This window comes from Pogoniulus pusillus, chromosome 2 (assembly GCF_015220805.1).
Source record: "Pogoniulus pusillus isolate bPogPus1 chromosome 2, bPogPus1.pri, whole genome shotgun sequence".
In the NCBI taxonomy this organism is placed as follows: domain Eukaryota; kingdom Metazoa; phylum Chordata; class Aves; order Piciformes; family Lybiidae; genus Pogoniulus; species Pogoniulus pusillus.
Window position 1 is genome coordinate 4,920,960 of NC_087265.1, and position 23,437 is coordinate 4,944,396.

The 23,437-nt window shown below is 47.4% G+C and overlaps 1 protein-coding gene across 2 annotated transcripts in view; it reads left to right on the forward strand.

The window, feature by feature from the left end:
- KIF5C (kinesin family member 5C) overlaps positions 1-23,437 on the forward strand; it is a 122,796-nt gene that overhangs the window by 44,451 nt on the left and 54,908 nt on the right. For both annotated transcript variants that reach the window (XM_064154799.1, XM_064154792.1), the window contains exons 3-10: positions 2,694-2,767; positions 10,032-10,136; positions 13,031-13,079; positions 13,901-13,956; positions 15,371-15,458; positions 18,617-18,741; positions 20,812-20,916; positions 21,231-21,379. In XM_064154799.1, the coding sequence (XP_064010869.1) occupies positions 2,694-2,767; positions 10,032-10,136; positions 13,031-13,079; positions 13,901-13,956; positions 15,371-15,458; positions 18,617-18,741; positions 20,812-20,916; positions 21,231-21,379 (751 nt within the window). The remainder of the gene's footprint in view (positions 1-2,693; positions 2,768-10,031; positions 10,137-13,030; positions 13,080-13,900; positions 13,957-15,370; positions 15,459-18,616; positions 18,742-20,811; positions 20,917-21,230; positions 21,380-23,437) is intronic.

Sequence of the window (23,437 nt, forward strand, 5' to 3'; positions counted from 1 at the left end):
CCTTAAAGCAAGAACAGGCAGCATTTATTGTTTTAAAGCAAGAACAAGCAGCATTTATTGTTTTAAAGAGGTGTAAAGAGGTGAGGACTGATAAAAGCTGTTGATTCCAGACTGACAGTGATTACAGTCTCCAACTCCATCCTCCTAGATCTCAAGATGGGAAAGGTTTACCCAGCCATGCTCTGTGGCCTGTACAACCTCTGACATGTCCTCTTCTGCCACAGTTTAAACAGCTGCATTCAGTCTTTAATTCCAGTATCTCTTTTGAAATGATTTCATTCCAATTCCATCCTTACTCAGTGGTGCTCCCGAGGAGAGATGGATCTTTGGAGCAGTTGTCTTTGAAAAATCTCTTTCCCTTTCCCTTCTTTTCATCCATTTCTTTTCTTTGAAATCATCTCTCTGTGGTTTTGGTCTGATTTTTCCTTTTACATGTTTTTTCTGATGTATCTTATTTAATTACCTTTCTTGTCTGGAGCTTCTCTGTACCTAAGGAGATACAACAAAGGGCATTGTGTGTGCCTTGTGATCATGGAAGTGCATGTTAGAATGTCACAGCTGCTACAATATCCTGCTGTGCACTATAAATACACACCTGCTTCTTTTTCCTGGTAGCTTTTCTTCACTGCAAGGGTTCTCAGCTCCCAAGAGAGGTGGTTGAATCCCCATCCCTGAAGGTGTGTCAAAGGGGCAGAGGTGCGGTGCTGAGTGCCATGGTTTAGCCCCAGCCTTGGCATGGTTAGAGAATGGTTGGACTCAATGATCTTGAAGGTCTTTTCCATCCCAAACAATTCTGTGATTCTGTTAGCATAGATCTAGAGGGTGTGAAACATAAATATTTGAGAAGCAGAGGTGCCCACCTCTGAAAGCAGGAGATGCATTTCACTGAGTCACAGAATGTTAGGGCTTGGAAGTGACCTTGAATGCTCATCCAGTCCAACCCCCCCTGCCAGAGCAGGATCACCTGGAGCAGGTCATACAAGGAACTTCTCCAGAGAGGGAGACTCCACAATTCCCCTGGGCAGCCTGTTCCAGTGTTCTGTTGCCCTCACAGTGAAACACTTTTCCCCTCATGTTTCTATGGAACTTCCTCTGCCTCAACAAATACCTGAAGAGAGGCTGTAGCCAGATGGGGTTGGATGTTAGGCAAGCAGCAACACAACGAGGGGACACAGTCTCAAGTTGTGGCAGGGGAGGTCTAGGCTGGATGTTAGGAGGAAGTTGTTGGCAGAGAGAGTGATTAGCATTGGAATGGGCTGCCCAGGGAGGTGGTGGAGTGGCCGTGGCTGGAGTTGTTGAAGCAAAGCCTGGCTGAGGCACTTAGTGCCATGGTCTGGTTGACTGGATAGGACTGGGTGCTAGGTTGGACCTGATGAACTTGGAGGTCTCTTCCAACTTGGTTGATTCTATGGTTCATGGAGAGGAGTGTGAACCCTGGCCTGTCTTTGTCTAAGATCAATGCAGAGATGAAGCACAGAAAACCTCATTGCCCCTTGTCTTATCCTTTGGCATCACCGAGCAGAGCCTGGCTCTATCTGTTTAGAAGTGTCAGTGGATAGGAAGCTTTCTGCCCTGGCAGATGGCAGAGCTGGGTAGCTTTGCTGCCTGTCCTCAGTCCCCTCTGCAGGCTGCACAAGTCAAGTGCTCCTTTGGCTTTTATTTTTCTCTGTTAGCTCCCTTCTGGCTTTGCTGCTCCCTTTGTTTGGTGTTTCTTCTCCAGGGGCTGTGGGAAGAGCTCTGGTACCAAGTATGATGCTGCTGTCCCCTGGAAGGAGTTAAAATGTCAGTTTTTCTAACTTAGTGCAATAGAGAATTATTCCTTCTGCCTTGAGGGAAGTGTATTCTCAAGAAAGCAAATCCCTATTCCTCTGAATTTCAACTTGCTTTGCAGTCAGGCTTGGAAGTTAATGAGGCCATGAACTGTTGAGGCTGTTAGAGATGTGGAAAGATACAGCATGAGTTTGCTTAATTCTCTCTGTGATGGGTGGTGGTTTAAAATGCAGGCAATGAAGTTTGCTCTGTTCCATGTTGCACAGGTATGTTGCATAATATCTACAGCTCAGAGATCTATTTTTTTTCCCCTGAGAAAAGTGAGAATAATTCTGCAATTCTCTAACTCAGCTTTCATTATGATTTTAATTCTTCTGGCCTGTGAGGAGAGGCTGAGGGAGCTGGGGGTGTGCAGCCTGCAGAAGAGGAGGCTCAGGGCAGAGCTCATTGCTGTCTACAACTACCTGAAGGGACATTGTAGCCAGGTGGGGTTGGTCTCTTCTGCCAGGCAAGCAGCAACAGAAGAAGGGGACAGAGTCTGAAGTTGTGTGAGGGGAGGTCTAGGCTGGATGTTAGGAGGAAGTTGTTGTCAGAGAGAGTGATTGGCATTGGAATGGGCTGCCCAGGGAGGTGGAGTCTCTGTCCCTGGAGATGTTTAGGCAAAGCCTGGCTGGGACACTTAGTGCCATGGTCTGGTTGGTTGGGCAGGGCTGGGTGCTAGGTTGGACTGGCTGAGCTTGGAAGTCTCTTCCAACCTCCTTGATCCTATGATTCCATGATCTCTTGTGTTTTTCCCACTCCTTATCACACAAACTATTTTCTGCGTGAGCTTCAACATCGTAGAAGGCTTAGGAGGTGCTGCTAATTCAGCTTCAAATTGCCAATGTGAGGTTTTAATTGTTCTTTTTTTTCTCTTGTTGCAGATGTCCTTGAAGGCTACAATGGCACCATCTTTGCTTATGGACAGACATCATCAGGAAAAACACACACTATGGAGGTAAGGTGGCAGCATGAAATCAGTTTGGTAGCAGCAGTTGAATTAGATGTACCAGTTACCTGAGCAAGGCAGCTCTCTGGAGCACTCAGCTGTGAGTGACATATAGAAAGAGATCTGAGTGTGTTTAGTAGCTGCTGCTGCTTCCTTTTAAGCTGCAGTATGTCTTTCAAGGTGCAGTTTATTCAAAAGATGTCTACAGATGCCAAGCTAAGTTAATAAGCAGTGAGTGAAAAATATCAAGCATGGTTACCCAACATTTGAGGTCTGTGTTTGTTTCAAAGGATTTGAGGGAGATTTGCTAATCCCCAACTGTGAAAAGGGTGCTGAGGGTCTGCAGGGCTGGTGCAGGGTGATGAAAATTCATGCCTTGCTTATTGGTTCTCTCATTTGCACTCCCCTGCTGGGAATACCACTCTCACACACTGCAGCACGAGTGGATGAGTTGGAGGATTGTTCTTTTAGAGGAGGAGAACACTAAATTCTACCAAAGCCCAGCAGCTGAAGTCCTAAGCCACAGAATCACAGAAACATTCAGGTTGGAAAAGCTGCTCAGGATCACCAAGTCCAACCCATATCCCTACTCTACAATGTTGACCCTAAGCCATATCCCCAAGCACCACAGCCAAATGACTTTTAAAGACATCCAGGGTTGGTGACTCCCTGGGCAGCCCATTCCAATGCCTGACCACTCCTGCTGGGACAATGTTTTTGCTAGTATCTAGTCTAAATCTACTCAGTCTCAGCTGGAGGCCATTCCCTTTTATTGTACCACTAATTACCTGTGAGAAGAGACCAGCACCGACCTCTCCACAACCTCCTTTCAGGTAGCTCTAACAGCCATGGGGTCTCCTCTCAGCCTCCTCTTTTTCACACCAACCATCCCCAGCTCCTTCAGTCACTCCTCATGAGATTTATTCTCCAGATTTGTTCATATTTCTGCTCCATGGAGTGTGACAGTGTAGGGATTTTTCCCTGTAGTTTGTTTTTGACTGTTCAGTAGAAGACATGTAGATATTTTAGTCTCTTACTAAAAAAAAAAGAGGATCATCCAAGCATTTAATCCTCCCATAGGACTTTTCCATCACAACACTGTACAAGCTGAGGGTGTATATCTCAGAGCATTTCACAGCAGCCATGAACTTGGAACAGGAGGTCTAACAGCAAAGTTTAACTAATTGAAAGGGGAGAGTGGGGGTGAGGAAAGAGCTTTCATTTGTTTAACAGCATCAGATGGTTGTGCTATATGATTAACACAGGTGACCTACCTAACCTGAAGGTCAAAGGAGAAGGAAAGTGATACTCTCCCAAGTGAATATCCCTGGTGAGATTGCCACAGTTGCTCCTTTTCCTGGAGGATGCAATAAACTGGTGCCTGGCATCTAATTAAGTCTGTCCTTGGGAGGATGGGGGAAATCACTAGCTCAGCCCTCACAGATGGCACAATGGCTGAGTAATCCACCAGCTCTGAATGTAATTAAATCAAAATGTCTGCAGGGCTTGAGCTGGTGCTTCCACATGGCATGGGGAAAGATCTCTTAAAGCCAATTTATATTCAGAATTACAAGCTGAGATAAAGAAAATGACTGTAGAAAAATGCCTCTTTTACTTCTTTAATAAAGAAGAAGCTGTCATTTTAAAGTGGAATCAAGTCTATATTTGGGTTTAATCCTCCTTTTAACCTAACATCCTCTTGTAAAGTTGCTAGAATAGGGCTGTGGAGGAAAAAAAAGATAGTTTGAAGTTGAAGGAGTGGTAAATCCTCTTGGTAAAGCTGTTATGGAGGATTTTCTGTGAAATGCTTCATAGTGTTCAGCTTAAGAGAAGAGGAGGCTCAGGGGTGACCTCATTGCTGTCTACAACTACCTGAAGGGAGGCTGTTGTCAGGTGGGGTTGGGCTCTTCTCCCAGACAACCACCAACAGAACAAGGGGACATGGTCTCAAGTTGTGCCAGGGGAGGTCTAGGTTGTATGTTAGGAGGAAGTTGTTGGCAGAGAGAGTGATTGGCATTGGAATGGGCTGCCCAGGGAGGTGGTGGAGTCTCTATCCCTGGAGGTGTTCAGGCAAAGCCTGGCTGAGGCACTTAGTGCCATGGTCTGGTTGATTGTCTAGGGCTGGGTGCTAGGTTGGGCTGGTTGAGCTTGGAGGTCTCTTCCAACCTGGCTGATTCTATGATTTAAAGAGGCCATGGGACCATCATTCCTATAGGATGTCTGACATAGATAGGTCCATCTCCTGTGTAGCAGGGTAGATATCTTCTTAGAACTGAGAGATTTTTACCCACTGAGCTTTGACCTAAGAGTAGTTTCAATACTAGGTCCCTATAGGTGGTAGTCATTATGCCAGCAGCCTGAAAGAAACCAGCACTGCCTCCAGTGTTACACTTCAGTAGCCACTGCCTGCTCTGTTTCACTGTGGAAATTAATGCTTTTATTAAAATGAGAGGCTGTAATGAGCAGAGAACTCCCCCTTGGTGTGCTTAGGAGGAGTTTAACTGCAGTGGCAGCATGGCCTGAGGTGACAGCTAAATCTATGAGATTGATTGGTGTTTTTATCCAGTGGAGAGCCCACCTTGCCCTTTCTCTTCCCTTCCAGTTTATAGACTGTAAATTACAGTGAGACCTGCTTCAATCACATCTTGTTTTAATAAAAATCCATTTCTAACAGAGTAAAAATCAATATATTTCCATGGATAGCAGATTGCTGGTGTTACAGCATTCTAAAGATCTGAGCTCTTTCTTCTGCCCTGAAATGATGCCAGGGCAGGATTAGGTTGGGTATCATGAATAATTTCTTCCTTTCAAGAGTGGTCAGGTGTTGGAACAGGCTGCCTAGGGAGGTGGTGGAGTCACCATCACAGAATCATAGAATGTCAGTGACCTTCAAAGTTCATCTAGTTCAAACCCTCTGCCAGAGCAGCAGCATCTAGAGCAGGTCACACAGCAACACATCCAGACAGGTTTTGAGTATCTCTAGACAGGGAGACTCCACAACCCCCTGGGCAGCCTGTTCCTGTCTTCTGTCACCATCACAGGGAAAAAATTCCTCCTTGTGTTTCCATGAAACTTCCTATGCCTCAGCTTCCACCCAGTGCCCCTTGTGCTGTCACTGGGCATCACCCAGCAGAGCCTGGCCCCAGCCTCCTGCTGCTCACCCTCCACATCTTTATCAGCATTGCTGAGGTCACCTCTGAGTCTCCCCTTCTCCCAGCAGCACAGCCTCAGCTCCTCAATCTCTCCTCATAACAGAGATCTTCCATTCCCCTAATCATCTTTATGGGTCTGTGCTGGACTCTCTCAAGCAGTTCTATGTCCCTCTTGAACTAAGGGGCCCAGAACTGGACATACTACTCCAGATGCAGCCTCAGCATGGCAGAGTGGAGGGGCAGGAGAACCTCTCTCGACCTACCCACCACAGCCCGTCTAATAAACCCCAGAATGGCATTGGCCCTCCTGGCCACCAGAGCACATTACTGGCTCCCACCCCCTAGGACCCCAGATCCTTTTCGCCTTCACTGCCTTCCAACAGCTCAGTCCTCAGCCTATCCTGCTCCCTGGGGTTGTTCTTTCCCAGCTGCCAGACTCTCCCCTTGCCCTTACTGAATTCTATTCAGTTTCTCCCTGCCCACCCCTGCAGCCTGTGCCAGTCTGGCTGAATGGCAGCACAGCCTTCTGCTGTGGCAGCCACTCCACCCAGTTTGATGGAGTGGCTGACCACCATGCCTGGAGGTGTTCTGTTCAAGAACCATGGCACTTTGAGACATGGCCATGGTGGCCGTGGTGGTGTTGGGTCGATAGCTGGGCTGGATGCAGAGGCCTTTTCCAACCAAACCAACTCTGATTGTTTGCTAAATTGGTTAGAAATTCTTATCCTTGAGATCCAAACTTCTGGAGTGAAACATGAAGAAAGCCCACTGCTGCCAGACACCTCTGATTCTTTAAGCCCTGGATGTGATCTTGCTTCACTTCAAGTTTCTCCTGACTTAAATATTGGGAAGTTTTGATTCCAAGATGTTGTAGATGCAGAGACTGATTTCTGTGCACACTTCATTGTGTTCTACAGATTGATTTCTCCTCTGAGCCAGAGAAAGTGATGTAAAGGAGAGCCTAGTTCTCACAGGGCTTGTTGGGGTTGGGAGAATGTTTAATTAGGTACTTCTGTAAGTTGTCACTTCCCCACAGGGATCAAGGGATATTTACCTGCTGCATCGATCCCAAAGCTGCTGCACCTCTGAATCTCTGCAGCCAGGCTTTGAACTGAAGCCATCCTGTGGCTGAGCTAACCACCCAGCTCCATCAAAGCTGCTGTGGGGAAGGGAGCACTGCACAGCTCTGGCTTTTCTGCTTCTGCTGCCTTGCAGATTGTGTCTCTGACAGTATTTTGTAACGTGGACCTGCCTCTGGTTGGATTTGTGTGCCCTGAAGAACTGGCAACAGACCTCTGTTTAGCCTAGGTTAGGAAAAACTCCTTTTCCCTCTTGGGGAAAAGTCTTTCTCTGTCCTGTGCTGCAGGGTAGCTCTTTCAGTGAGCTTTCCAAGGGCTTCTTCAAGGAGCAGGGATATGGAGAGCATGGCAATGGTATGGGTCTGCTCAGTAACAGCAGTGTGTGGTGGAACCAAGGCCTGTGCTGGCCAGGGAGAAGAACAAAGTGTTGGGCTGTGATTTAAGTGTCTATGTGTGCAATTTCCCCCCTCCATCAGGAGCTGAGCTTATTTAACTCTGAAGTAAAATGGTCTGGCCTACGACAAAGACCTTTTCAGGGTGTTTTTCTGAGAGGCTTTGTAAGTTATTGGATATGGTATAGCACTGAACTGCTGCCACAGCAGGAGGTGATGTTATTTGTGTCATAGAAATAAAATATTCACAGTTCAGCTACAGCTGAGTGCTTCTTTATAGGGCAGGCAGACAGCAGTGGAGCTCATTAGCTATATTCTCTCTCCTTTTTTCCTTCCAAGATGTGGATGTGATTTGAGGGCAGAAGCCTGGTAGCTACTTCAAATAGAGACTTTGAGACAGAGGGAGAGATTATGTCAGGTTTTTGTTTTAAATCCGCTTTGTCCTGGGCTGATGCTTTGTCCTTTCCCCACCTTTAGCATAAAGGAATCAATGTCTAGGAAGACTGTATCTGAGTGTGCTAATAAAGGCTGAGAAACTTAGCTGGCAGGTCAGTGTGACCCACAAACATGCCTGGTGTTGAGAGGCACACATACCTCTGCAGGATTAGATTCATCTTTTGCTAATTAATAAATAGATTGTGTGTTTAATGGTTTTTAGCAGTTACAAATCAAATCTGACTTCCCATCATTTGCAATTGGATGCTTTCCTGCTTTATTAAGAGTCATTAAGGTTGGAAAAGGGAGGCTGTAGCTAGATGGGGTTGGTCTCTTCTGCCAGACAAGCAGCAACAGAAGAAGGGGACACAGTCTCAAGTTGTGGCAGGGGAGGTCTAGGCTGGATGTTAGGAGGAAGTTCTTCCCAGAGAGAGTGATTGGCATTGGAATGGGCTGCCCAGGGAGGTGGTGGAGTGTCTGTGCCTGGAGATGTTAAGGCAAAGCCTGGCTGAGGCACTTAGTGCCATGGTCTGGTTGATTGTCTAGGGCTGGGTGCTAGGTTGGACCTGATATCTTGGAAGTCTCTTCCAACCTGCTTGATTCTATGATTCTATAAGATCATCAAGTCCAACTGGCAACCCAGCACCACCATGGTCACTGAACCATGTCCCATACTGCCATGTCTACAGTTTTTTTGAGCACCACCTCCCTGGGCAGCCTGTTCTAATGCCTGACCACTCTTGTAGTAAAAACATTGTTCCTAATGTCCAGTCTAAACCTCCCCTGGTGCAGCCTGAGGCTATTTCCTCTCATTCTGCCACTTAACTACTTAGGGAGAAGAAGCCAAACCCACCTGGCTTCATCCTCCTCTCAGGGAGCTGTTTAAGAACAATAAGGTCTCCCCTCAGCCTCCTCTTCTCCAGATTAAGCAATCCTAGTTCCCTGAGCTGCTCCTCACTAGACCTGTTCTCCAGACCCTTCACCAGCTTTGTTGCCCTTCTGTGGACATGCTCTAGCCCTTCAATGTCTTTCTTGTAGTGAGGGTCCCAAACCTGAACGCAGTGTTTGAGATGCAGCCTAACCAGCGCTGAGTATTCGGGGTCCAGAGAAGGGCAATGAAGGTGGTGAAGGGTGCAGAGCACAGGCCTTGTGAGGAGCATCTGAGGGAACTGGGGCTGTTCATCCTGAGAAAAGGAGGCTGAAGGGAGGCCTTCTGCCATTCTATAACTCCACTGGAAAAGTTAGAAAGTCAGTGGATGATGGCTGAGGGGAGACCTTCCATCCATGACCTCCCTGGGCAACCTGTGCCAGTGTCTCACCACCCTCATTGGAAAGAATTTCTTCTGAGTTTTCAAGCAATTTAGCCTTTCCTGTACATGTCTGGCAAGGAGCAATCACAGAATACATCCAGTTGGACGACTTCAAAGATCATCCAGTCCAACCTTCCACCCAGCACTGAAGGGTCAACACTAAAACATGTCCCTAAGTGTCAGGTCCACAGGCTCCTTGAACACCTCCAGGAGTGGCAACTCCACTGCTGCCCTGGGCAGACCATTCCAACGTTGGGGAACCCTTTCAGGTGTAGAAATATTTTCAGATGTTTTCTTTACAATGCAAGCAGAAGGAGCTACACAGCCAGGGAAATGGTTTGGTTTAGTTAACATTCAGGTCCTTGAAAGAACAGAGGGAAGCAGTTGTGCAAATTCACATGGAGAGCAGTAGCATTTGCAAGGCACAGTGCTCTGGCAACTGTCCCAGCAGGCTCAAAGCAGAATATATGACTCTAATCCCCAAATCCCTGCAACCCAGATTCCCCTTCAGTTTTCTAGCAGAGTAGGGAAAGAGAAACAAAACTCTTCAACACTTCTTGTTTTGGACTCCTTTCCAAATCTCTGCTCTGGCTGGGAGAAGCAGGCTGTGATTTGTAGCCATGTTTGTGTTTATTCATCTCTCTCTGGCTGAGGAGTAGCAGTGCAAACAGGGGCAGGCCAGCAGGCTTGGCAAACAGTGGGAGCTGTCAAAACAGATAGGTGCTCTGTAGGGTCAGAGTCATGACAGGTGGAGTCTTTCTGCCACCTTCTCTGTGCGCTTCCATCAAGCAAATCGCGCCAGGAAGCGTTCACAGGGGGCTGCTGGGGGAAGGTGTGTTTGGCCAAGGCTCTCTCCTGTGCCTGAGAATGTTGTGCCGCCTTACAGCTTGGTTCTGTGTCCGCAGGGGAAGCTGCACGACCCTCAGCTCATGGGAATCATTCCAAGGATTGCACATGACATCTTTGATCACATCTACTCCATGGATGAGAACTTGGAGTTCCACATAAAGGTAAATGCGGGATGACGCCTTACGTAACGGCTGGGTGGGAGGCTCCTGCTGCACTCCTGCTGGAATGTGCTGCTGCAGAATCACACAGAAACAGGCAGGTTGGAGAAGCCCCTCAGGATCACCAAGTCCAACCCATAGCCCTACTCTAGAAGATTCACCTTAAACCATAGTCTTAAACACCATGTACAAATGACCCTTTAACTCATCAAGGGTGAATGGCTCCACCACCTCTGTGGGCAGCTCATTCCAGCCCCTGACCACTCCCTGAAAAACTTTGTCCTAATGTCCAGTTTAAACCTCCCCAGTCTCAGCTTGAGGCCATTCCCCCTTGTTCTGTCTCCAACGACCTGTGAGAAGGAGCCCAGCAGCCTCTCCACAATGTCCCTTCAGGTAGTTGTAGACAGCAATGAGGTCTGCCCTCAGCCTCTATTTCACACTGACCATCCTCAGCTCCTTCAGTCACTCCTCATAAGATTTATTCCCCAGATCCTTGCCCAGCTTCATTGCCTTCCTCTGCGCTGGCTCCAGCACCTCCACATCTCTCTTGTATTGTGATGCCCAAAACTAAGCACAACACTCGAGGTGTGGCCTGACCAGAGCAGAGTCCAAGAGGACAAACACCTCCCTACTCCTGCTGGACACAACGTTTGTAATCCAAGCCAGGATGTCATTGGCCTTCTTGGCCACCTGGGCACTCTTCTGGCTCATATTCAGCTGCCCATCTAGTACAACTCCCAAAATCTGTCCCTTCTGTCTTCTAGAACTCAAACCCCCATGGTCTTAGAGTATTTGCTAGCAATCATCTAATTCAGTGCAGAGCCTTTGATGGGAGAGTGTTTTCAGCTTTGCTAGGCTGATTGCCTTATCTCTCACCACACTGACAGCCCAGCCAGTGTGGGGAGAAAACATTTCACTCTAGCTCCTCCAAAGGCCTCAGTCCCGCTGCTTCCAACTGTAAACACCATTGATCTGCAGGATATTTGTGAGGATACTGAGGTGATATTCCTCTCTCAAGGATATAAACCTCATATGTGGGGTTGAAATGGAGAAATGTATGGAAAAAGGGTAAGAAATAATTCTAGCCCGAAAGCTGACATATGGATTCCTAGGTGGAGGTCCAAGTCTCACCTGCTATAGTTTCCCATGTTCCTATCTTGATCCCAATCATATGACCTCTCTACTTTGTTGAAGTGACCTTCAATTCCTGCTGTTCCCTCAGGCTGCTGGACAGCTCTCAGCCGTGGTGGGGCACTGGTCCATCTGGCAGAGCTGAGGACTCTGTAAGCTACAGCTTGCTTCCAAGCAGACATCAGGAAAAATACCCAGTGGTTGCAGGAAAAATGAGTACCCCTGAGTCATCCCTCCCCTAAAGCACACAAAGTATCCCTGGATGGCTTCAGTAAAGTTGAGTAGCTGAGCACAGGTAGAATATGGGAGCACTGAGCCTTCTCCTGCTGTGACCAGGTGGTGCTCCCTGAGAATGGACCTCCCCTCCTCTCTTCCCCTCATCCTATGCCTACAGGCTATTCTAACCAGCCCTCCCTAGCCTTCTTGTAGATCTCCTTCAGCTATTGAAATGTAGCTCTAAGGTCTCCCTGGAGCCTTCTTTTCTCCAGGCTGAACAGCCCCAACTCTCAGCCTGTCTTCATAGGAGAGGTTCTCCAGCACTCCAGTCATCTTCATGGCCTCTACTAGCCCCACTCCAGCAAGTCCATGACTTTCTTGTGCTGGAGGCCCCAGAGCTGGATACAGATTGTGAAATACTGAGCTCTTTAAGTAGAGACACCTCTGAATTTTCCTAGACATGAGTTCCATGGGAGTGACTCTGATCTCATCACCTGTAAAGCTCTTCTGCGCCCACTGCTCTGCACGGTGGCACTTGGACACCAGCAGATGGGAACCCCCTTGTACAAGGCATAGGAAATTCCCATCCCAGCAGAAGACTCTCACCTTATAAATCACATTCTGCCAGCACTGACTTGTTTCAGTGGTTCCTTCTCAACGCTGACATTTATGAATATCCTAACAGAAAAGCTGCCTAAATAGCAGTGGATGAGTGAGTGATTATACAAGGAGCTGTCATGGAGAGAAATGCATGTTCTGGCTTTGGGAGCAAGAATTTAACCAAACTGTCACACTCTTTTAATAACTCAGCCAATCTCAAAAATTAATATCTTTTTCCCCCTCTTTTCCTTCTTTAATATCTCCCATTTAGAGCAGGGAGGTGAGCTTGATAATCTCCTCTGTGTGTTGGTCCTGAGCAATGTGTTAATTCCAAGAACATAAGTCTGAGTGAGCCAGACTGTCAAAATGAGCTGGTGCAGGGGATGCCTTTAAATGGGACACAAAAGCAAAGTATTTAATATTTAAGAGCATTTGTCACATAGAAAGGTCAACTCATTAAAAATAGGGACTCATTGAATCAAGCAGGTTGGAAGAGAGCTCCAAGCTCATCCAACCCAACCTAGCACCCAGCCCTAGACAATCAACCAGACCATGGCACTGAGTGCCCCATCCATAGAATCACAGAATCAAACAGTTTGGAAAAGACCTCCAAGCTCAGCCAGTCCAACCTAGCACCCAGCCCTGGACAATCAATCAGACCATGGCACTAAGTGCCCCAGCCAGGCTTTGCTTCAACACCTCCAGGCATGGTGACTCCACCTCCCTGGGCAGCCCATTCCAATGCCAATCACTCTGCCAACAACTTCCTCCTAACATCCAGCCTAGGCACAACTGGAGCCTGTGTCCCCTTGTTCTGTTGCTGGCTGCCTGGGGAGGTGGAGTTTATTTTTAGTCTAGTGCTTTTTATTTTGACAGGTATGGAAATGTAAGTATGGAGATATTGAAATCACCAGAGTTTAAATCTGTGATGTTTCTGATTGCTTAATTAGGTTTCCTACTTTGAGATATATTTGGACAAAATAAGGGACCTACTTGATGGTAAGTTTTGCATTTCTTATGTGGCTGAGTAGGGTGTTTGGTTTTGGCTTTGAATCAAGGCTTAAGAGGAAGCAGAGCTTTTTCTTTGAGGATGATGTAAATTTAAGCTGTATGGCTGGGTTGGTGAAAAGAGAATCTGGCAATTCAAATCTCCTGATCTTTGGCTCTTGTGCACCTCCCTCTGCAGTGCCACATACCTTGAGTGTAGATCAGTGAGCACAGAGAATTTTCCAGGCTTCAAGGCAGGAATATTCCTAAATCAAAAGTGTAATTGAGTAAAGTAGATAGACTTCTGCTGAGGATGCTTCCTTACATTTGGTTCAGCTTCTTCCTTGCTTTGCTTCTTTCAGGCTGAGTTTGTTGGGAGTGATTGATCTCTGGGAATTTGGGTCTCCATAGAAGTGTGCTCTGTGTTAATGGAAGTGTGAACTGTGTCTGTCAGTCTGAAGACAGAGAAATCTATGCTAATGGAACATGCATTGGAGGCTCTTTGAATTTCAATGAGGCCTTCAGTCTCATCTGAAATTCTTGCTGCCATGGCAAAATCCAACTTGATCTCTACTTGATTCATTAATCCAAGCAATAAGCAAAAAGCTTTTGTGCCATAAAATTAACTGAGGCAGGGGAGGGGAAAGCAGGTACAAGACTGACAGAAGAAGAAACAAGTTTTATGTGAGAGCAATGTTGGTAGCTCATAAGGAGCGGAAAGCAACTCCCTTGCAGATGTAATCAATTCACAGTCTTTGTGTGTTGTGCCTGTAGCTGACACATTCTTTCCTGCAGAATATTCCTAATGATCTCCCTCTCTTTCTTTTTTGTAGTGTCAAAGACAAACCTGGCTGTGCATGAAGATAAAAACAGAGTCCCATATGTTAAGGTACAAGGAAGAATTTGATGCTCATTCCTTCCTCCTTTCTCACCTAAGCGCTTGTTTACACATTTCCATTAGCATCCCAGTGTGTTTGCTGAGATGATTCAGCTCATGTTCAGACTCTGCACTGCTCAAGTAATCCTGGAACCAGTTTCCTGAAATATCAATGGCCTTGAATCATCTTGGCTTTATTTTCCTGACTTGAAACGGTTACTTTTTGGTCTCATGCTGTTAAATTTGAAGTATTCGTATTGCCATTTCATGTCATGTATGAAAGAGAACAACCCAAGGAGTTCTCATAGAAGGGGCCTACAAGATCAGTCAATTCCAACCCCCTGCCATGGGCAGGGACATCTCCCACTAGCCCAAGATGCTCAAGGTCTCACCTCCAGAGAGGGGGCATCCACAACCTCCCTGGGCAACCTGTGCCACCCTCACTCTAAAGAATTTCTTCCTAAACTGTCTACTCTCTTCCAGCTTTGATCCATTCCCTCTCATCCTATCACTGCAAGCCTTTGTAAAAAGTCTGCTCTTGCTTTGCAGTTTGAGAGAGAAAAACTAATTTGGGTATGAAACTGGTTTCTGTTGGTTATTTGGACTGGACTGAGTCTTTCACAGAATCACAGAACTTCAGAGGTTGGAAGGGACCTCCAGAAATCATCCAGTCCAACCCCCCTGCCAATGCAGGAATCCCTAGGGTAGTTTGCACAGGAATGCATCCAGGTGGGTTTGGAAAGTCTCCAGAGAAGGAGACTCCACAACCTCTCTGGGCAGCCTGCTCCAGGGCTCTGTCACTGCAAAGAAGTTTTTTCTCAAGCTGAGCTGCAACCTTCTCTGTTCCAGTTTGTAGCTGTTGCTCCTTGGCTTATTGCTGCTGACCACTGAAAAGAGCTTGGCCCCAGGCACTTGGTCCCCACCCCTCAGATATTTGTGCACATTGATCAGATCTCCTCTCAGCCTTCTCCAGCCTAAACAGTCTCAGTCTCTCTCCATAGGGGAGATGCTCAAGACCCGCACTGATCCTTGTGGCTCTCTACTGGACTCTGTCCAGCAGCTCCCTGTCTCTCCTGAACTGTGGAGCCCAAAACTGGACAGAGTATTCCAGCTGTGGTCTCAGCAAGGCAGGGTAGAGTGGGAGAAGAACCTCCCTAGCCCTGCTGGCCACACTTTTCATGATGCCTCCCAGGGTGCCACAAGGGCATATTGCTTTAATCCTCTGAAAGACAATTCTCTCTCATATGATCCTGTGGACTCCTCCTGAAAGTCATGCAAAGGCACACTCTGGTCCATTGCCTGGCTAATGACCGTGTTGAATGTTGATGGTTCTTCTAATGATTTGCTTCATCAGTTGCTAAATAGTTTTCCTGACAGCATTTGGAGTATTGGGACTTCTGCCTGAACCTCTCTGTTTTGCCACTAGGGTTGTACAGAAAGATTTGTATCTAGCCCAGAAGAAGTGTTGGATGTCATTGATGAAGGCAAAGCTAACCGTCACGTAGCTGTCACCAGTAAGTATTCTCTGGAGCCCTTTCTGCCTCCAGCTGTGGGTTGCTGGAGCTTCTTAGTGGTGCAATGATTCCTCCTGCTCACAAAGCACTTGTTGTTACTTAGGTGAACAGTGGAAATGGATAGAGCTTGGCCTTTTGGTTTTTACAGCTTCACTGCATAGGGTAACTTGCATTGACCTTCTGTTTGCAGAACCCCTCTATTTAATATGTCATTATCCAGTAGTGGTAGATAAAACATCAAAATAGGTCTTGTTCCCCATTATGCAGATAGACATTTGGAAATTCTATGTGACTTCAACAATGTGTCTTGTGCTGCAAGGTAAAGAACTCAGGTTCATTGCTCAAACAGCCAGCAAAGACTGCAGAGCAATGAGCAGCCTCCGCCTGTTTATCTCCTCTGAGCTATCCCAGGGAATCAGTGGCTTGGACTGAGTTCTAATGATGGCAAAGAGAGCAAATCTTGAATTAAACCCCATAATAATCATTTCAGCCTCTGCCAAATTTGTTGAGATTGTATTGCAGGCAGCCTGCTAGCAGTGTGCTGACAAAAGGGCAGGGATTTTTGTCGTGCTCCCAATTTATAATGTAGAATGTCTTTGATCCAAGCTTGTGTCTCAAATCTTGGTGGTGGGGTGGATTTCTGGGCATGGAATTTTGGGGTTTAATTTTGTTAAGCTGCCCTAGGCAGCTTCTTTTATACCATGTCTCTGTCTTCTTGCTCTGTTACATCCTGTATTGCTTTAGCTTTCCCACGTCTTTCTCCTCACACTCCAAGAAATAGATTCCCTCTTTTCCTCCCATTGTTTCTGCTGCTCTCTTGAACCCCAAATATCCAAACACACCTTTGGCTGTTCACCTACCTGTCCCAGACACATGCAGGTTGGCACAGCCCCTCAGGATCACCAAGTCCCACCTAGAACCCTGCTCTACAAGGTTCACCTTAAACCATAGCCCTAAGCACCACAGCCAAACCACCCTTAAACATAGCCAGGGTGGGTGACTCCTGGGCAGCTCATTCCAGCCCCTCACCACTCTCTCCATGAAAGACTTTTTCCTAAAGTCCAGTCTAAACTTTCCCAGCCTCAGCTTGAGGCCATTCCCCCTTGTTCTGTCTCCAACGACCTGTGAGAAGAGCCCAGCAGCAGCCTCTCCTCAGTGTCCCTTCAGGTAGTTGTAGACAGCAAGGAGGTCTCCCCTCAGCCTCCTCTGTTTCACACTAACCATCCCCAGCTCCCTCAGTCACTCCTTGTAAGATTTATTCCCCAGGCCCTTCCCCAGCTTCATTGCCTTCCTCTGCACTGGGTCCAGCACCTCCACCTCTCTCTTGTATTGTGGTGCCCCAATCTGCAGACAATACTCAAGGTGTGGCCTGACCAGAGCAGAGTCCAAGGGGACAATAACCTCCCTGCTCCTGCTGGACACAGCATTTTTAATACCAGCCAGGATGTTGTTGGCCTTCTTGTCCCTCTGGGCACACTGCTACTTCATCTTCAGCTCTTCTCTTACAACCCCCAGGTCCCTTTCTGCCAGGCAGTTTCCAGCCACACTGCTCCAACTCTGTAGCATTGCTTGGGGTTGTTGTGACCCAAGGGCAGGACCTGGCATTTGGCCTTGTTGAAACTCATCCCATTAATACTGGCCCATGGATCCAACCTATCCAAGTCCCTCTGCAGAGCACTTCTACCCACATTCAAATCAACACTGCCACCTGACTTGGTGTCATCTGCCTGCTTACTGCTGACACTCTCCATGCCTGAAAAAGGTCATCAATAAAGATGTTAAAAAGAAGTGGTCCCAGCACAGATCCCTGAGGAACCACTAATGAGCAGCTCCCAACTAGATTTAACTCCACTGACCACCACTCTCTGGGCCCTCCTGTCCAGCCAGTGCTTGATCCAGGTGCAAACAGAACAGCTCTGACAAAAGATGGCAGAGAATGAGTTTTACCCAGACTGAAACAGCAAGGGGCAGGTCTGGAAGCATTATTGAGAGCAACTAATTTTGGAGTTGGAGGAGAAAAAGGGACTTCAGATAGAGGTGTAAACATTGCTGGGAATGGGGGAAGGTGGCAATAGGGTTCATGAAAGAGAAATCTGAGGAGAAAGTGGTTTACTTAATGGTTTAGCTTCAGGTACTACATGGCTACAGTCAAACTTCAAGTAAGTGGGAGGTGGAATTTTAGGTGCTTGTGTTTTACCTGCCAGGTAGAGTGATTTACCTCAGGGAAGAAGGATTTTTAACTACACAAGCCATAAAAATCCCCTTGCAATCTGAATGTAAATAATGTGGGTTTGGTGAAAGCTTTTGCTAAATTTTAGGATCACAGAATGGTTTGGGTTGGAACCACCTTAAAGATCATCTCCTTCAACTCCCTTGCTATTGGCAAGGACATCTTCAACTAAAACAGGTTACTCAAAGCCCAATTCAACCTGACCTTAACACCTGCTGGAAAACTTTGGGATACCTCCTCACACAACTGCACTGAGCCCTGCCTAACTTCTCTTTTTACTGCAGTTATAAATACTTCTCTTTGCATTCTCAGCTCAAAGTTACTCCTCTGTCCAGGATGCTGAACATACACCCTCATTGTAGCTCTGTGTCTAAATAGAATCACAGGATCAATCATGGTTGGAAGAGACCACAAGGATCATCTAGATCCAGCCCTCCTACCATAGTGTCTGTTTTATCCTACCATGGGCAGATGGTGTCTGTTTTATCCCAGCACTTAGTTGTGTGAGCTGGTTATACTCAGGAAGAAGAAGAAAAGGGCAGAGCCTTTGTTTCTTACTGTATCTGTGAAATGTTATGGTATTTTTCTTCATCTTATTATTTTTTGGGGTTATGTTTACTATTTCTGGTCGAATTTTCTTGCTTCAGGGGAATAAAAAGACTTAAAAAAAATAAAAGGAGAGAAAATCTCAACAAATAGTTCATTTTTTCCCTCCAAAGCTGGTATTTATCATCAATTTGGTTAATTTGGCCATGTTAGGGGAAAGTAGGAACTCGTTCTGAAATCTATGAGCTTTAATTTCAGCTCTTGGCATAGGCACTGCTGGCTTTGTCCTTTGGAATTTGCTTAGCCATAGGAGCAGCTCTGCTGGAATTTTGGGCTGGTTTTTCAAGTCATTTAAACCAAAACCTGTCAAATATAATTGCAGATATGAATGAACACAGCTCTAGGAGCCACAGTATCTTCCTCATTAATATTAAACAAGAGAATGTGGAAACTGAGAAGAAACTCAGTGGAAAGCTTTACCTGGTCGACTTGGCTGGAAGCGAGAAGGTAAACCTTGCCTTGTTCCTAAGGTGGTGAATGATCTCAGGGGGGTGACCAAACTGGGGGTGTGAAGCTCTAGCTGGGTCTTGCACAAGTCTTTGGTTATCATTGGTTTCACAGAATTGTCAGGGTTGGAAGGGACCTCAAGGATCATCTCGTTCCAACCCCTGTGCCGTGCACAGGGGCACCTCACACTGAATTGCATTGCCCAGAGCCACATCCAGCCTGGCCTTAAAGACCTCCAAACTGCTTCAAAAGAAGCAGATCAAAACTATCAGTGTGTGATGGGTTAGGAAGTTCCCCCTACGCCCCACTATTGAAATTTACCAGACCAGCTCAGATGGCTTGGAAGTAAGATGGAGCTCTCTTTACAGCAAAGCAGGATTTACAAGCATCTAGACACAATCTATGTACAATTAGATACAAAGTAGAAACAATTCAGCAATCCAAACTCCCTCCTGGGCAAATAAAGCTCCCCAGAAGGGGCTCCAAGCTACCCTCTCTCTTTTCTCCCTCTACTTTCCCAGACAAACAAAGCAACCAGCAAAGCTTAGGTTGTTATGTGTTAGACAAGATTAGAGGAGAGATCTTAGAGCAGAAGAAGTGAATAGATCACAGAATCACAGAACCTTAGAGGTTGGAAGGGACCTCCAGAGATCATTGACCCCAACCCCCCTGCCAAAGCAAGATCCTCTAGGGTAGTCTGCACAGGAATGCATCCAGGCAGGTTTGGAAAGTCTGCAGAGAAGGAGACTCCACAACCTCACTGGGCAGCCTGCTCCAGGGCTCTGGCACCCTCACTGCAAAGAAGTTTCTCCTCATGCTGAGCTTAAACCTTCTCTGTTCCAGTTTGCAGCTGTTGCTCCTTGGCTTTTTGCTGCTGACCACTGAAAAGAGCTTGGCCCCAGGCACTTGACCCCCACCCCTCAGATATTTGTATACATGGATCAGATCTCCTCTCAGCCTTCTCTTCTCCAGCCTAAACAGCCCCAGGGCTCTCAGTCTCTCTCCATAGGAGAGATGCTCAAGACCCCCACTCATCCTTGTGACTCTCTGCTGGACTCTGTCCAGCAGGTCCCTCTTCTCTCCTGAACTGTGGAGCCCAAAACTGGACAGAGTATTCCAGCTGTAGTCTCAGCAGGGACCCAGCATCACAGACCAGAGTGGAACAAATTATTTACATTTTAGCTTTTTATCCTTCTCAGCAAACCAAGAAGTGATACAAACTTCACCATTATTTTCTTTCCACAGCCAATTATCTAATTTCTCTCATTAAGATATTCAGTTAGCCTCAAACCAACACACAGTGTGAAAGGCAAACCCCTAAAATCTGCAGCACTTTGCACTAGATCAGATCACCCTGAGCCACATCCAGCCTGGCCTTAAAAGCCTCCAACCTGCTTCAAAAAGAGCAGATCAAAACTATCACTGTGAAGTGCAACCCCCTAAAATCTCCAACACTTTCTGCTACATCAGATCACCCAGGGCAGAGTAGAGGGGCAGGAGAACCTCTCTTGACCTACTAGCCACAGCCCTTCTAATCCATCCCAGAATGGCATTGCACCTCCTGGCCACCAAAGCACATTGCTGACTCATGGCCAACCTCCCATCAACCAGGACCCCCATGATCCTTTCCCTTTTGCTGCCTTCCAACAGCTCAGTCCCCAACCTGTCCTGCTCCCTGGGGTTGTTCTTTCCCAGCTGCCAGACTCTCCCCTTGCCCTTGTTGAATTCCATTCAATTTCTCCCTGCCCACCCCTGCAGCCTGTGCCAGTCTGGCAGCACAGCCTTCTGCTGTGGCAGCCACTCCACCCAGTTTGGTGTCATCAGCAAACTTGCTGACAGTGCCCTCTGTGCCCTCAGCCAGGTCACTGATGAATATATTGAGCAGAACTGGCCCCAGTACTGCCCCCTGTGGGACCCCACTGGTTACAGTACATATCAAAGTATTCTTCTTCATGCTGAGGAGAAATCTTGCTTTGTTTCTCTTCCACAAGCATCTGTAGGTGTTGCAGTGTCTGCAGTGGAGCTGTGTTGGTGCAGCCCAGCCTGACTGTTGCCTGCTCTCTTTGGCAGGTCAGCAAGACCGGAGCAGAGGGCGCCGTTTTGGACGAAGCTAAAAACATCAATAAGTCCTTGTCTGCTTTAGGCAATGTGATATCTGCCCTGGCAGAAGGAACTGTAAGTAATCCTGCTGTGTGTTATTAAAGAATGCCTTTTTATTTGTCTGTGTCTTTGCCATGCTCATAATAAAATAAGCTTCCATTTTCATTCTGGGGAGAAGGAGACGTTAGCCACAAAGCGGTGATGCTTTTGCTCTTGTGCTGAAGAAAAGAAACTACTTCTCAGTGGTTTCACTTGAGTGCTTCTCCAATCTCAGCACAATCAAAGCCATTACTCCTCAACTTCAACCCCACTAAACCTGTCGTGGTCAGCTCGTGATGTCTCTCATGAAAATGTTGCTGTGGTCTCCTCTCTCTCCTGCTGTTGCTTAGAAAACTCACGTTCCCTACCGAGACAGCAAAATGACCCGGATACTTCAGGACTCCCTTGGGGGCAACTGCAGAACCACCATTGTGATATGCTGTTCTCCTTCTGTCTTCAACGAAGCAGAGACAAAGTCAACCCTGATGTTTGGCCAGCGGTGAGTCCTACTTGGCCTACACTTGGTGTGGTAGTCTGAGGAATCCTGGGTCTCCCTTAATGCAACCACAGGGGCAGAGGGATGGACCTGCTTGTCCCAGGTGATTTAGTTGAGGCAATTAATCATAGAATCAGTCAGAGTTGGAAGGGACCACAGGGATCATCTAGTTTCAACCCCACTGCCATGGGCAGGAACACCTCACTCTAGATCAGGCTGGCCACAGCCTCATCCAGCCTGACCTTAACACCTCCAGGAATGGAGCCTCAACCACCTCCCTGGGGAACCCATTCCAGGCTCTCACCACTCTCATGCTGAAAAACTTCCTCCTCACATCCAGTCTATATGCTCTTGTAAATATAAACCAACCAGTGTGCAGTATCATCCTTCAGTATCATCTGAAAAGGAGTAAGAGGCACTTAGTGCCATGGTGGAGTTAATGAGAAGGGTTAGGTGATAAGTTGGACTCGATGATCCTAGAGGTCTTTTCCAACCTGGTTAACTCTGTGCTTCTGTGAAGAGTCGTTTGTGTTCTCCAATCCTGGGTAGCTCAAGGCCTCAAACTGGGACACTTGGGCTCTTCCACATCTTCTCAGTGGTGCCCAGTGACAGGAAAAGGGGCAATAGGTGCAAGCTGAGACATAGGAGGTTCCATTTGAACCTGAGGAGGATTTTTTTCCCTGTGAGGGTGATAGAACACTGGAACAGGCTGCCCAAGGGGGTTGTGGAGTCTCCCTCTCTGCAGATATTCAAGAACTGTCTGATGCATTCCAATGTGATCTGCTCTAGGTGATGCTGCTGTGGTGGGGGGTTGGACTGGCTGAGCTTTGGAGGTCCCTTGCAGCCCCTGGCATGCTGTGATTCAATGATTCCACATGTTCCCAGCTAGCCGTGCCAAGGGAAGCGACGTGAGCAGGTGTTTTAAACAAGGAGATTATGCTTCCTGCAGTTGTTTGAGAGTAATCCTGCAGACCTGAGGAGGGAACTGTTGCTTCATCCCCTATGGTACCAGAAAAGTAAATGTTAATGTTGGCTGGCAGCTGCACCACTTAGAAGCTGTGATCATTTCTCCTGTAGAAGATACAAAGCTTTATTGTAGCTCTTTGAAACATCCTGAGAGTGAGAATGGAGCTGAGCAGTCTTCTCTTGGCTGACTTGGTGGAAAACACTGAGGTTTGCTCTATCTGATACTGCTCTTATTGCTTTTAAGGTTAGATGAGGCCTTGAGCAACCTGTTCTAGTGGAAGGTGTCCCTACCTATAGTGTGGGGTTGGAACTGGATGAGCTTTGAGGTTCTATCACAGTATCATCAGGGTTGGAAGAGACCTCACAGGTCATCAAGTCCAACCCTTTACCACAGAGCTCAAGGCCAGACCATGGCACCAAGTGCCACGTCCAGTCCTGCCTTGAACAGCCCCAGGGACGGCGACTCCACCACCTCCCCGGGCAGCCCATTCCAGTGTCCAATGACTCTCTCAGTGAAGAACTTTCTCCTCACCTCCAGCCTAAATCTCCCCTGGCACAGCCTGAGGCTGTGTCCTCTCATTCTGGTGCTGGCCACCTGAGAGAAGAGAGCAACCTCCCCCTGGCCACAACCACCCCTCAGGTAGCTGTAGACAGCAATAAGGTCACCCCTGAGCCTCCTCTTCTCCAGGCTAACCAATCCCAGCTCCCTCAGCCTCTCCTCGTAGGGCTGTGCTCAAGGCCTCTCCCCAGCCTCGTCGCCCTTCTCTGGACACGCTCAAGCATCTCAATGTCCCTCCTAAACTGGGGGGCCCAGAACTGAACACAGCACTCAAGGTGTGGTCTAAGCAGTGCAGAGTACAGGGGCAGAATGACCTCCCTGCTCCTGCTGGCCACACCATTCCTGATGCAGGCCAGGATGCCACTGGCTCTCTTGGCCACCTGGGCACACTGCTGGCTCATGTTCAGGTGGGTATCAGTCAGTACCCCCAGATCCCTCTCTGTCTGGCTGCTCTCCAGCCACTCCGACCCCAGCCTGTATCTCTCCATGGGGTTGTTGTGGCCAAAGTGCAGCACCCTGCACTTGGAGCTATTGAA